Source organism: Triturus cristatus, chromosome 1_2, assembly GCF_964204655.1.
Source record: "Triturus cristatus chromosome 1_2, aTriCri1.1, whole genome shotgun sequence".
Lineage (NCBI taxonomy): Eukaryota > Metazoa > Chordata > Amphibia > Caudata > Salamandridae > Triturus > Triturus cristatus.
The window spans coordinates 640,285,851-640,300,691 of record NC_140580.1 but is presented as its reverse complement, the minus strand read 5'-3'; the positions used below and the strand labels follow the sequence as shown (position 1 = coordinate 640,300,691).

The following is a 14,841-nucleotide window of genomic DNA, read 5'->3' as shown; positions in this document are numbered from 1 at the left end:
TTTTATGAAATCGGATCAAGGAATTTGATTTGATTTGAATTTGTCCTGTCTGGCGTGACCAGATGTTCCAAATAGGCGCTTATTGCTTCAAAGCGCTATTTTACAGTTTGTTCGTTAAAAATTCATATCTCCAGTTTTACATATTGGAATTTTGTTTTTGGTCCTACTGTATTTATTAAATTAAGTTATATTTCTTTAACTGGCTGTGGAATCTTTATGTGTGGAGTTTTCACTGTTTTACTGTTTGAAGTGTTGCACAAATACTTCTCAAATTGTTTCTAAGTTACGACTGACTGCCCTGTGCCAAGCTACCAGAGGGTGAGCACAGGTTAATTTAGGGTTTGCCTGCTTGTTACCCTGACGAGGATTGTGGTTGCTGCCTGACTTTGGCTCATACCCCAGTCAACCAACAATCCGATTTCTAACAAAAAAGTACTACAAAATGCAGTTTGTGAACAGCCCCCAGGCCCTTTATTTTGATGGAGACATATAAGTTACACTTTTGGAGTAAATTTACACTTGGGTTTTATGAATAGCCAAAAAGTAGGATACTCCCTAAAAGTTTAAACTTACTCAGAGGTGTAAATTATAGCTGTGACTAGCTTACAAAAAATAGTAAACCTACACTGATAGAAGTACTACTTGAATGGGTGCATATGTACTACTTGTTGAAATTCACAACATTTTCCAGTAGCAGACTGGTAAAGCAGTGACATTGTCAGGTTTCCATGCATACTACTTGCAATCAAACACCCAAAAGGTGATGGATGAATACTTGCAAATAATCTAACCACTGGCAATCGCTCGAATAATATTCCAAACTATCACTTTTTACCCAAAGTCTCTTTAGACAGATTGCCACCTAAAGCAAACCAGTACTGACCCTGTTCCTCATGGAAACAGTCCATCTCGAATAATGGTCATCTCACCCCTCCACCCTACAGCCCACTGCAGGCTGTTTTTTGTGTTGGGAAATTGAGACTCACACCATCCCGTCCGAATATCACTAACTAAGATAAGTCCCTGTGATGGAGGCAGGGACATAGCTTAGTCAGTGAGATTCGGGTAAGGAATAGCACAGTCAGGCTTCCTCCCCTGTCACAGCACTCAGTCTACACTCACTGGAGTGATAGCAGAACGTATATTGACCCTGGACGGGGCGGTACTGTAGCACTTGTTCTTCTTGACTTGAGTGCCGCCTTTGACACAATATCACATCCAGTGTTGTTCGGGAGACTAGGAGAATGTGAGATCCATGATAAAGCCCTGCAATTGCTCTCATCTTTTTTGTTTAAGCAAAACTTTCAGGTAGCCTCTAACCTATGCTTCAGCTATATGGTTCATAGCATTTGGCATTCTTCAAGGCTCCTGATTAAGCCCCAAGCATTTAACATCTATATGTTCCCTCTAGTAGACATTGGTGAAGCATTTGCCTCTCTCTGTATTCTCCTATGCCAGTGGTTCCCAAACTGTGCACCGTGGCTCCCTGGGGAGCTGTCAAACCTAGCCAGGGGAGCCGTGCACCAAGCACTTTAATGCATTTAATGTTGATGGGGTTGTTGGCTTCAATTAAACTACTTAGACTTAAACTCTTGATGTCGATGATTTGTAAGTGACATGCCTAAAGCTGCAAATGTAGTGCTTAATTGATTGCATGTCGAGGGATATGACCTCTATATTTTACTGGATCCCCACATTCCAACACTCCCAAAGTAAGAGGAAGATGTCTGATTTATTTTGTTACTCGTTAATAGTTTCATTTTTCTCCAAATGCATTTTACATAAAATGTAAGTTATAAAAAAGTACAGTTGTCCTGTCTATTAAACACACTAAGTATTATTAAATATTGACATTTGTACTTGAATCATAGCTACTTCCAGTACACATTTCTTTCAGTACACATGTACACATTTCTTTCAGTACACATACATTCCAGACACGCCTGCTCTCTCCTTGACCACAGGGAAGTAAAACACGATATACAGCATAATGCCAACATTTAGAACCTAGCAAGGAGGGAGGTTTAAAAAAAGTCAGAGGAATTTGTTTTACTTGCATTGATTTGGAGGCAGTTTTAGGGAGGAGACAGCAAAAATAAAGCTGTATGTGGTGTACAAAATCGTGAGTCACCCTGCTGAGACAGGTGTGTTGGCACAAATTATATGGGTAGGAATGGAAGTGCATGCAAATATTCTTCAAGCGCTGAAACACTTTGGCAATGAGGCCTACATGCATAGGGGTGCTATCTAGCACTGTACGTTGGATACAAAAGTTTGAGAGGGTACTATAAAAAAGGTTAACTAGGAATATTTTATTAGAGGTGCCGCTTCCCAGCGTATAAGATTATAATACCTTCATCAGCTTCATCCCAATTATTTTCAGGGAGAAAAATGTAAGTACTCCAGAGGGCGGGCTTGCATCCCCCCACCCCCAAAAAAGTAAAAGTGGGAAGTCACAGGCAATGGCCAATGGGTCAAGGGAGCCGTGGGTCAAAAAAGGTTGGGAACCACTGTCCTATGCAGATAATACCCTGATTATCATCTCCTTGTCCCCAGATCAGGCAAGTATACCCCGCCTGCAAAGTAAATCCTGCTTGTCATCCATTGCACAGGGGATGGAAACCAACTACCTAAAACCTATTGGCAGTAAAAGAGAAGTTCTAATAGTAGGGTCTCAGTCCAACCTCTGATGAACGCACTGGTGGCTAGAGGCACTGTGTCCTGTGCTAGTTCCCAAACAGGTTGCAGAAACTCCTGCCATCGGGCCGGAGAGTGTCAGTAAGTAGCTAAGCAAAGTGTCTGCCTACTCTTTCAGTCTCGTCTGATGTTCAATGTAATCCTTCTGGTTTATTCCAATTTCAACCCAAAAGACTATTGTTAAGGTGCTTATCACTTCACTCCTCAATTATAGACATGTGCTTTACCTTGAAGTGACTAAAACATCATTAAAAAGATTCCAAACTATTCAGAATGCTGCCACTCACCTCCTGGGTCACATCCCTAAGCACACTCAGGTCTCAGGCAGCTTTAGAACCTTCATGAACTCATAATTGAGAAACACATGAAATTCAAACCTTTATGTTTCACCTATACAGCTTCCACCCACAGGACCTCACTGTCGCAGGAACCTTGTGGGTCTTTACTGGCATACTGAGCCCTGCATTACTGCAAATAGAGACTAGCTCTGATACCTCATTGTAGTCGTGTGATACAGGAGGACTGCTCCTTTAGACATTTGCAGGCACATGCATCATCATAGGGTTTTGCGATTCCTTAATAGCGATTATTAAGGAATCGCAATTAAGGAATAGCAAAACCCTATGCATGTAGGAATCGCTAAAGAAATAGCGATTCCTACAAATTCCTTAATTGCGACTAGCAAATTGCGAGTCGCAATTAAGGAATGTCTTCCCATTCATTCCTATGGGCCTCCAGGCCCATAGGAATGAATTAGAGATTGCGGGAGCAATTTGCGAGTACCAGTAGGTACTCGCAAATTGCTCCCGCAATTTCGATGGTGCAAGGGTGTCAAAATGACACCCTATTGCACCCATGTATGTTCACTCTGCACAAATGTTGCATACACACATGCTCTAAGGGCATGTGTGTGGGCAACATGAAACTTAGAAAAATGCGAATAAGTGCATTTTTCTAAGTTTTCGCAAATTACCATGAGGTCCAGCCTCATGGTAATTTGCTCACGCTAATAGCGAAATCGCTATTTTTTAAACTGTAATGCATTTAAGGAATCTCAATTAGGGATTCCTTAAATGCAATCGCTATTTAAGGAATCCCAATTTTGAGATTCCTTAAATAGCGATTTTTGCATTTGGGATGATGCATCCCAAATGCAAAAATACCGGGAGCAAAGGGTCAGATTCTGAGAATCTGCCCGTTTGCGACCGGTATTTTGCTTGATGCATGTGCCTGTTAGCCCATAAATTATGGAACACCTCTATACCTACGTCTTAGTTCTTCCAAAGAGATATTTCGCAAACAACTAAAGACCTCGCTATTCTCATGGTCTATGTCTAGCTTTTGCTGTTGCAGTTCTATTCTGCTAGCACTGGGAAATCTTGTTTGGACATCCATGTCCTTTACAAATTGCTAAGAAAAGAACTAGAAATAGAAATAACTGAGCAACACTCTGGACAAGAGTAGAAGGGATAATGTTTGCTTCTCTAGTATCCTTGAGAAAATGGAACAGGGTGATATCCGAACCTCCTTGTTCTCCTTTTCCCACAGAAATAATGGAACTGGAATTCTCAACACTACATGATTTACAGGGAGTGCATCGAATCTTCTCTAGGAAACTGATAAAGAAAGACACCTTAAATCTGTTATTGACTAATTCTTCCAGCATTGGTATGCAAAATCATCATGGTGGCCAAAAAGCATGGCCCTTACTAGATGGACAACAGTAAGGTGTTTCCTTGACCTGACTTCTCTCATGACACCAACATGACTGTTCTTGGCTATGATGAGGAAATAAAAAATAAGATTTGATCTTCAGCAGTCAGCCGTTATGGTCATCACGGTAGACAGGAAATCCAAGTCATTTCGTGAGCCGGTAGACCACAGGAGATTTCTGGAAACATCAACAATGGACAGTCCAACCACTCCTTGGCACTATTCCTGTCTGAGACCTCCAATGATGTTATAAAATTGCTAATGATTGAGAAAGGCTCCTATCAGTTAAGACATAAATAAACCGAGGTTCCCTATAAAACCTTCCTTACATATTTTTTACATAGCCATGATTATACAGGGCAAAAGTCTAGAACTGTACTTGACCTGGCATGCCTTCTTTGGGTGTGTAGGATTGATACATCCTTGTTCACCTGCAAACTACTCCAATTAGACATTGCCTGAATAGGGAAAGGTTGGTGATTTATTCTTTTTTTTCCTACCTGAGTCATCTTGCCCACACGAGCACAGTCAGGTCGAGGACTTCTACAATCTTTTGGCCCTTGCAGCTGGCTTATTGTAGCATTTGTAATAACTCAAGATGTCCGAACTCTGAGGACTGAGTTGTTAAATCCACCAATTAAAGATTTTTCAGTGGTTCATCTTTTTCAAGTCAACTTTTCTTTCATTATTGCTCCATTTTTGGTTCTAATAAACAGAATCCCAGTTCTGCTGGAGTCGCATGCTCAAGTCAGGGCCAGACCTCCCAGATAACCTCTGCAAGTATGGTATGCTTACTGCCTTCTCTAGGTCTCAGCATCATTACATAAAATATACAACGGTCTTATTCAGCGTTTAACAGGAATCATACCTTTCCCTAAAAGAGGTTGGTAAGTGGAAGAGGACTCTGTAGGAAAACTAGTCCACTCTTGCAGAGGTTTCATGAAAACTATTTCAATATATTCTGCTGTTGAATTTATATCCAACCTTAGCAGGGCGGTATTAATAGGATAAGACCCAGATGTAAACAGATGTATAGACCGACCCAGTGCTGGACGGATCAGGTAAAGCCGATTTGGTGGGAAATCAAGACAGTGGATGATGTGTAATGTGTTGGAGGACTGTATCTAGTGAGTGAACTATACTTTCATATCAGGCGCCAGATCGCTGCCAATCTGAGAGAATTATTTGCTGATATTAGATAGTGAAATCATTGACTATTTCCTCATACAAATCCTGCTTTAGGTGGGCCTCATCTTTCTACCCTGGAAACCCTGGCATTGGAATGTATTCCAGTGCAAATTCCTTGAATAAAAGAGACGTCTTAAAATGTACATAGACTCTTACTTGCAGTATCCTTGATTCAGTCTGACTGGATACCCTCAAAGGTGACAAGAAGCGCTCTACAGATCTACTGATTGATTGATTGATCGATGGACAGCTGGTAATGTCTTTGAGTCTGTATGGTGAATAACTTTTTGTTTGGAAAGAGATGAACTAGGGCTATATTAATCTTGTTTGAGTGGTCTGCAATGGACATAACTTCAACATACTCTTCAGACACCTTGCTGTGATTATTGATGAAGGCAAAACATTAACTGAATACTGTGGTGACTTTCCAGACAGTATTTGCACTCCTCCGTTTCTGATGGTGGCACTACAAGTATAGTGTTAACGCTGGCAATATTCTGGCAGCCCAACTCATGCACAGAGACGTCAAGTCTGTAAGCCACATGATTCAGGAAGAAGGAGGATCCTGGCACTAAGGATGGCATAAGTCACAATTCAACTACACAGTTGGCTTGTCTCCACTAAAAGCCCCCAAAACCCTGCTATATAAAAATTGATGGTACAGTCAAGGACGTTGGGCCTCATTTAGAGCTTGAAGGAACTGGAAATCCTCCGTCCTCTGGAGGGACTAAAGTGGGGATGCCTTTAAGTCGGTATGGTATTGACAAATTCATTATTTAGATGATTCTTGGGATCAAAGAATATGTCCTTCAATTAAAGGGTTCTTCTTTACCGCTTCCTGATGTTTCTCAACACTCCTCACCCTGCTTTCCTTTTCCTTCTTCCTCACTGTCCCCCACGTCACCATGCATTGTACACTAACCTAGGCATCCTTGACCTAATATGAAGGCTGTCCTAGGCTGATACGGAATCGGCATGGGGTTGATATCCTGCAAGCATAACATCATATCCCTTCATTAATAGGGCTAATGGAAATATCACTCTACTTGCCAACCCGATCCAACGGAGGTTTTTTTTGTAATTATTAGTTCCTTAAAATCATGTGTTTCTTTTTTCTGGAGCTTTAATCGTTTGTTCCCCTACTCCTTCTCTGTGCTCATGTACGTCATGTTGTGAGCCACCATGTTGTTTTGCTTTGTTCCAAGGCTGTACCTTCTTTGTTGGATGTTGTAATTAGAGTCTAGTGTGGTGTTCCAGGGTTATGATCTGAGATTGCAAATGCTCAGAGATGGGGCTTTCCTCCATCTTCAATACTGTTATCTTTGTGAATTAATTTATTAACAATATGTTAACGTTCTTATCTGCAATAGTGAATTGATTTGCATCAGTAGAGATCCCCCTTTGACTCCAAATGTTTCCTGTGTGTGCATGTTGCCAAGCTCCTGACAGCTGTCATTGACTGCTTAGTGTTCAGCTTGTTCACACCCTTAGCCGCCTGTTGTTTTAGGGTGATGCTTCCTACTGAAGGATAGAGTCAATGACAACACGATGCTGTTAACTATGTGATGGGTTTGCCATTAACATTAGGCCTAATTAACATCATATTCAATATTCTGCTCAATTTGTCGTTGAGCTGGTTATGGGGCCAGGGAGATGCTTATTACATCTACAGTTATGCCCAACACGACAGAACCATGCTCAATATACCTGGGCTGCTTAATTTGCCAGAGTGCAGCTGAGCTTGTCAAGTGCTAGCAGCATTGTTAGCCAGGTGCATGCTATGACTGGGTATGTTATCATGTGCTGCTGTTCATTTGCTTGAATGCTGCTGAGGATGCAGGCGCTGCTCTGCATTCTAGGAGTACTTTACTCTGTGCCAGGGCTGCTGCTCAGTGGGATAAGGCGCCTCCAGTGACGTGTGGGCGCTAATCTCTTTCCACGTGATTCCCATGCCTCTTCCTTGGTGCACCACCACTGATCTCTTGAGGGTCTCGAGAGCCCTGCTGGTCCTGCCTCTACGTCTTGTGAGATGTTGGAGGAGTTTAGAAAGATACAAACAGATTCCAGCTTCAAGTGAGTGACAGTAATCATGCACAGCTGCTCTGTTCGCCATCTCTGCTCCACTGCTGTGCTTTCCATCGAAGTCTGATGTGAAAAGCAGTTCACATCTCTTGTCCACCCCAGACTCTGATCCCCTAACGAGAGGGTGTTTTTGGGGTACCGCTGTGAAAGGTGCCTGGAACTGTGTTCAAGGAGCAGAAATGTCCCGGGCGAGGCTCTGCCTGTGGTCCCTGGCCTGTGCTATCACAGAGCACGCAGAAACACTAGCTGCCAAGGAATGAAGGTTCCTAAATATTATCACCGCTGTCAGCCACTGCGCCCAAGAGGTTCTTTGCTGGTTGGCGTGGGAGTACTGTGCTCCTTGAAAAGAGCCTGTATTTACAGGCCCAGCGGGTCAGGTAACACAGGAAATGGCACTTTTAAATAAGCGAGTCTCAAGAGGCATGCAGACACACTCCGGAAAACGTTTTAGAGAGAAAAGTGGACACATTTTCAATCCCTAAATTAAGTCTTTGGCTGGATCTAAAGTCGAGGCAACTAAGTCGCAGATTCCTTTGGAACTGGGGGGCCTCTGAGCCAGGACAAGAGACATGCAAAGCTCAACCCCACTGCCAACAAGGAGGGCGTTATTTCAGAGTATTCTCAGCCCTCATACCACCTCCGATTATGTTTCTCTTGAAGGTGTTGGGGGTGACCTAGCAAGGCTGTCTTTCTTGTCTTAGGAGATCTTACCAAGGAGTGCAGTAAACAGTACACAATACTGGTTCATTTTCAAAGCAATCAGCCGTGGACAATGTTAGTTGGTCAAATTGATTTAATACTGGTGTTTTTTCAAAAGAGCAATCATAAATACAATTTGAGGTGTAAACAGGTGTGCCGCCATCGAGACACTGGCCGAGGTAGCTCACATGGTGCATGTTTTGAAACATTTCCCAAAGACACGCATTCTAATGGCGCGATGGAAGGTGCTGGGCTGTGAGTGCTGAGACCTTCACTGCTTGCGTCCACCGTGGTGGGCTGGCTTCTGCTGCTCGTGGGAGGGCTCCGGGACGCATGGTGTGTGAGGTTCCACTGGAAAAGAAATGGCATGAGGTTAGGAAGCCTGAATGCTTATCATATGGTCAGGGTTGATATATTGCCACCAACAGAGGATTAGATATCTAGAAATGCTTTGTCATGAACTTAACCAAACTCTTGTTATTGAAATTGGTTTCTCCTGCATTGAATGTTGCTCTCATTTCCGTAAAGTCAATTTTTAAATTGTATGCCATTCCAAGTTATAGTTAGCAAACAGACATTATGTGGATGTGGTTTCCAAGAGATTGTAGTGTTTCATAGAGGGGCGATTGCTATTTACTCGAAACGCCTGATTACTGCACTGCATGCTATTTATTACAGGAAGAAAATATTAGAATGTAGATTGTTGGTTAGGACTTTGGTGTGGTGGGTGCTTGGATTTCTGTGCAACAGGGAGTTCGTTTTGGTGACTTGTAAGGTGCAGCTCAATTGGCTGATTAGAGAATGAGATCTTAGAGAGGAGTTGTGTCTCAATGGTTGAGCAGTTACAGCTTGATTGGATTGGCGCTGTTTAAGGAGGAGGATTAGTTCCCTGTTGATCATGTGATTGACTGCTGCTAGTTAATTTTATCTTAATTTGTTGTTTACTGATTGTTTCAATGGCTTGGCAGTTATGTGATGGGTTTGTTGTAGGCACTTCTCTGGCTCTTTGCAGAGTTGGCTAACTTTGTGTGTACCAAATACTTTCTTAAGTTGTGGTATGTTCAGTATTCAGCTTCCTCATTTATCGAGAGATTGGTTGGCCTTTTGGGTGCTTAGTTGGATATTTGTATTGCCTTTACGGCCGGTGGGTGAATGTAGTGCTGTTTAATTTGCTTGTTAGTTTAGCCGATGGATTTAATGATTTTTAGAGTAGCTGGATTGTTATATTGTTCATTAATTGGTCCAACGACTGGCATGTGTATTTATTACGTGGCCACTCTCAGTAGTTTGGAGCATTGTACCAAAGAAAGTACTCATACTGACACATAAAGACATTTTACCAATAAACCTTGTACAATTAGAAGGCAAACGAAAGCCCTAAGTAAAGGAAAATCTAGGAAAGGTGCTACATGTCAGGAGCAGATATAAATATATTAGTGCTCAATGTAAAAATAAAATCACAACTGCTTCTGAAAAATTCCTTGTTGACACTAGAACCATAACATTTCTCATGCATGTTCGGAAGCTGCCTGTGTTCCTTAAAGCAGGGGACCATATTGGGCATGCGCTCTATTTACTGCAAAAATCAATAAGATCATATTAATGCTACAAATGTGGTATATACAACACACCTGGTTCAGCACGTTTTTGTACCTCGTCCTGGCACTGTCGAACTACCTGGTCTTCGTGGTGATGAACTGGTCTACGCGCTGCAATAATTCAATAACAACCATTATTACAGTGAGAGGAGTGGAATTGGACTACTGCTATTTTCGTTTAAAATGAATACTCCAGCTTCGATGAAGTATTTATCAAAATAGTACAGGACAGTGTGTAACTCATTCCACAGGGTAAGCAAGGTTAACAGAACGGAATATCTCCAACACACCACAGAACACAACGCTGTTCCAACACTGTTCCAACCCATATAATGTCCAACCCATCCCTGATCGCCTGTGAGCTTCTGTTACCACGTGGCACAGGTGATGTAACCAGGAAGAAAAATGTGATGCCCCTGGTGATGAATTGAACAGGATGTAGATGGTCATGCCAGACTCAGTGTAAGACTGCCGACACATTTCAGGTACCAGGCAAAATATAAGGGTTATTGCCTGGAGGACTCTGAGTGGCGGAAGCAGGTCAGAAAGGGGTGTAGTGAGAATTACGCCATTTAGTAAAAAAGAAACTGCATGTGACTTCCACAAAGCCTATTTCATTCGGAAAGTACAGTACAGCCCTTAGGGGTAAGCCCATGTGCATCCAGTCTCATTATGTCCCCCGAGAGCTTCTACCACACAAACCTTCACTTTAACAGTTTTCCAGGCGAAATCACAAGCATGAACATGTTCACACTTGAAAATATAAAGGTGCACATTTCCGAATGGCAAATTGCAATGCAAAAGTTAATGATTTGACTTGTTATCGTTCTACTGTATAGGGACATTGTTTCCAGGGCCGGACTGGCCGTAGCGGGCACCGGGCAATCCCCCGGTGCGCCGCACGGGTGGGGGCCGTTTTTGGGCCCCTGGGGGCCGTTTTTGTCACAGGGCCGTTTTTGCAGCCAAGCTGCAAAATCGGCCCTGTAACAAAATCGGCCGAAAACCGGCCCGGGCAAAGAGCTCGGCGCACCCCCAAACCCCCCTCACCGCGAGGGAGGGGGGGGGGGGCGGCCGAGCAATTTGCCAGGGCCGGTTTTGGTACCCAGTCCGGCCCTGATTGTTCCCCTCCGGAGACACTCACCCTAACCAAGGGGCATATTATCAAGAAACGACGTTAAGCTTATCGCCTCTTTAGCTAAAGCGGCGATAATGGGCTTGATAATATGCCCTGGAGAATTCCCATAGAAGCCCATGTTCTGGTGTTAACATGGGCTTCTATTGGAATTCTCTGCGGCATTTTATCAAGCCCATTATCGCCGCTTTAGCGGCAGTTTTCTGCCGCTAAAGCGGCGATAATTTTAACGCCCTGCTTGATAATATGCCCCCAAGTTTTAGAGCGTTATGTCCCCTTTCTCTCCCAAACCATGGGGTATATTATCAAGAGAGGCGATAAAATTATCGCCGCTTTAGCGGCAGAAAACTGCCGCTAAAACGGCGATAATGGGCTCGATAATGGGCTTGATAATATGCTCAATGGAATTCCAATTGAAACACATGTTAGATGTCCTTCACATCTAACCTGGGCTTCAATTGGAATTCCATAGAGCTTATTATCAAGCCCATTGTTGCTGTTTTAGCGGCAGTTTTCTGCCGCTAAAGCGGCGATAATTTTATCGACTGTCTCGATAATATGCCCCCAACTTTCTATCTCCCCTTAGCCATTGTTCAGTTCTGGCCATTCAGTTATTTGGAAATTAACCGGGACAAAAGGTTTTGTGAATACTCACAGACCTGCAATTTTGCGAGTGTTCACCGACTGGTGTGGGTGCCCCCAAACCCCAAGGAATGCACAAAACTCACCCGTGTGACGAATTAACACATAACATTACAACAGAGTGATGTAAATCTAGTTATAAATACAACCTCTTATTTTATGAATGATAAAATTAACTCTTTACTTGTAAGTGATGCTGGTGTGCAGCTTTGGAAAACTTCCATGTGTAAAAAAATAGGTCCGTGAAAGGTTCCCATACTGTTCTACTACAAGATATCGATCTTGCCTCGCTAATAGTCCATTAGATTGTGCTCTACATACATTCGAAATAATAAATACTAACAATGCCCATGTGTGCCCTTATTTAAATCAGGTATAAATAAAAGAGGATTCCTGTAACGGGTGCCTTGGCTTGGCAGTGCTTACGTTCATGGCAGGGTTCTGGCTGGCTCTGCTGCCTGGCTGGGCAGGCTGGCTGGCTGGGCAGGCTAACGGGCTGGCTCGTTTGGCTGCCTGGCTTGCTGGGCAGGCAGGCGGGCTGGCTCGGCTGGGAGGCTGGCTGGCTCGTTTGGCTGTCTGGCTGTCTGGGCAGGCAGGCGGGCTGGCTGGGCAGGCAGGCGGGCTGGCTCGGCTCCGGGACCGCAGGCTTTTTCTGGGGTGGCTGGTGGTGTCCTCCGCCCTTGGCAGACATGGTTCTCTCGGTGTGGCAGGGTCTGCTCTCAAAGTAACACTGGAAGAGCAATTTTCTGATCTGTGTCTGCTGTATCCACAGCGAGGTGCTTTTATACCTGACACACAGAGAGCCACCCATAGGGATGGGGCAATGGCCATCCCGAGAAAGAGCCTGTCATAATTTGACACGTTGTAATTCAAAAGTCACAGATTGGAACATTAGCAATTGTCATTAACTCTTCCTAGAATACAGGGCATTTCTTCTTACAGCACTCCTTACCACACCTTTGCAATTAAAACCAACGTGATAACACTGAGTTTGTGAATAGGGTTTGTGACATTTGTAATTAATGAATACTGTAAGAATGTTCGGTTTTGGGAGGGTGTGAAACCCAAACCATGCTATGCAAAAATCTCAAATACTTGTTGATCGAGTTGAAAATTAAGCTCTTTGGTGAGAAGTAAACAAGTTCTTAAACAGGAAATGTGGCTAGTTATTCTGAGAAGGCCCGTTTTGCCAATTTATGTCGTAAAACATAAACTGCATGAGATAAAAATGTCCTGAAGCGACTTTACTTCTTTCACATCCTTCCAGGCGAGCCTTGGTCTCTCTCTCAGAATGACTGCTTGTAGTTCAGAGAAAGATGAATACAGCTGGGTATCCATGTCTCGGTGACCAGATCCAGAATATTATTAACCCTACATTCATAGTAGTTTAACTCGTAACATGAAGTCTGATAATGCTGAAAGAAATTAGAACAAATATCTGCTAATGATGATGGTTCTGTTTAACCAATGCAAACAAAACACGATGATGAATGGAGTACTGAAACCTTCCAACCATCCACCCCCAGTCAAGAGATCTGGGTTTAATCCATCGTTCTTTTGATTATTAGGTATAACCTACCTCATGGTTCAGGACATCCTTTGTGAGGCAATCAGTAGCGGCTCCTGGAGGGAGTGCTGCGGGGCCGTGGGGTGGGGAGGGCCAGAGTGGGGTGCAGTAAACTCCAGCTCACGGGCGACAGGAGTAATGTAAATAAATAAAAAGAATTTCACTGCGCGCGCTGGATTCCATTTGGCGTTTCAACAAGCACAATGAAATTCGTTTTATTAATTCATTTATGTACTTACCTCCGGTCGGCAGTGAGCCGGAGTTTACTACCCCCCACCCTGCCCCTCCCCCGCCCAACCGCCCGCAGCACTCCCTCCAGGAGCCGCTACTGGAGGCAATCCTGATACAATGTTGCTGCAGCGGGAACCATGTTACATTGATCTCGGATTTTCCTTTTGCTCTGCAGAACTCGCCCTGGAGGCCAGCAACAAGGGAGATGTGAAAACCACTCGACGTGTACCTCTGTTTGCTGAACCCATTTCTGTTGGCTTTTGGGACTCTATGAACATTACCACCTGTAACCACTGCTAAAGCACTTGTGCTCTCGCTCTAAAACAGGCTTCCCCCTAATTGGCACATTTAATTTACATGCAAGTACCTTGTAAAGTGGTACTACCTGTACCCAGGTCATGTAAATAAAAAGCTATTATTGGGTCTGCAGCACTCAGTGTGTAACCTACTAAAGTAGCCCTTTGAAGCACATTGCAGGCCTACCATTGCAGTCTGTAGTCTGCATTGTATTTAAAAAGTAGGACGTGTTTTTAAGGTTTACATGTCCTGGTAGTGAAAAACTCCTCAATTTATTTTTCACTACTTTAAGTCAGGTAGGAATGTCATGTTTACACTTATCATTAATTGTAATTTAAATCCCTATTTAATAGTAAAGTTAGATTTGAGGTCAAGTATCTGAAAACGACACTTTTTTAAACTTGCTATTTTCTTGTCTTAACAAATTGGTGCCTGCTGCCAGTGTCAGTGACAGGAGTCTTTATTGAACAAGTAGTCAATTCAATAGTACAGAAACATCGAAGGCTATGGGCCCCAAACAGGATTTTGTGCGAAGCTCACTCCAGGTCTAACTCTCACAATGTTGACTCTGTGAAACCCTCTATCATACAAGGTTCCATGATGTCCTGACAGAGCAGCTAGGGAGAATACCAATCCCATATGTCCCTTCCATTTCCCTCCCTTCTTCTATCATAGATGTTCTGATTCTTTCTTAGCCACTTGCCTCCATTATTAATTTGTTGTTATAATGTTGAATTGCTGACTGCTATATTTTTTTAAATGAGTGGTAAGGCACTCTCCTTTTTCAATAATAACTGTTGCCTCTGTTAAGTTATAACATCCTTGCTCCCAAGAACAGATACCAATCCTTTAATAAATTACCCAGTATCCTATGCTTTGTTCTCCGCCTCTCTACCATTGAAAGTAATCAGTAGAAAGACATTGAAAGTAATCAGTAGAAAGACAGGGTGCATTGTCCAGTGCCTAAATCATACCACCCACCCAACAATTCAATC

The 14,841-nt window shown here is 43.2% G+C and overlaps 1 protein-coding gene across 1 annotated transcript; it reads right to left on the bottom strand.

Moving 5' to 3' along the window:
- Positions 1 to 8,455: 8,455 nt before the first annotated feature.
- On the bottom strand, positions 8,456 to 12,504 carry LOC146867765 (uncharacterized). Its single transcript, XM_085607760.1, has 3 exons — positions 12,178 to 12,504; positions 10,011 to 10,088; positions 8,456 to 8,730 (listed from the first exon to the last, which is right to left on the bottom strand). Exons 1-3 carry the CDS (start codon positions 12,440 to 12,442, stop codon positions 8,651 to 8,653), a joined length of 423 nt encoding a protein of 140 aa, XP_085463886.1. The 5' UTR covers positions 12,443 to 12,504; the 3' UTR covers positions 8,456 to 8,650.
- Positions 12,505 to 14,841: the final 2,337 nt, after the last annotated feature.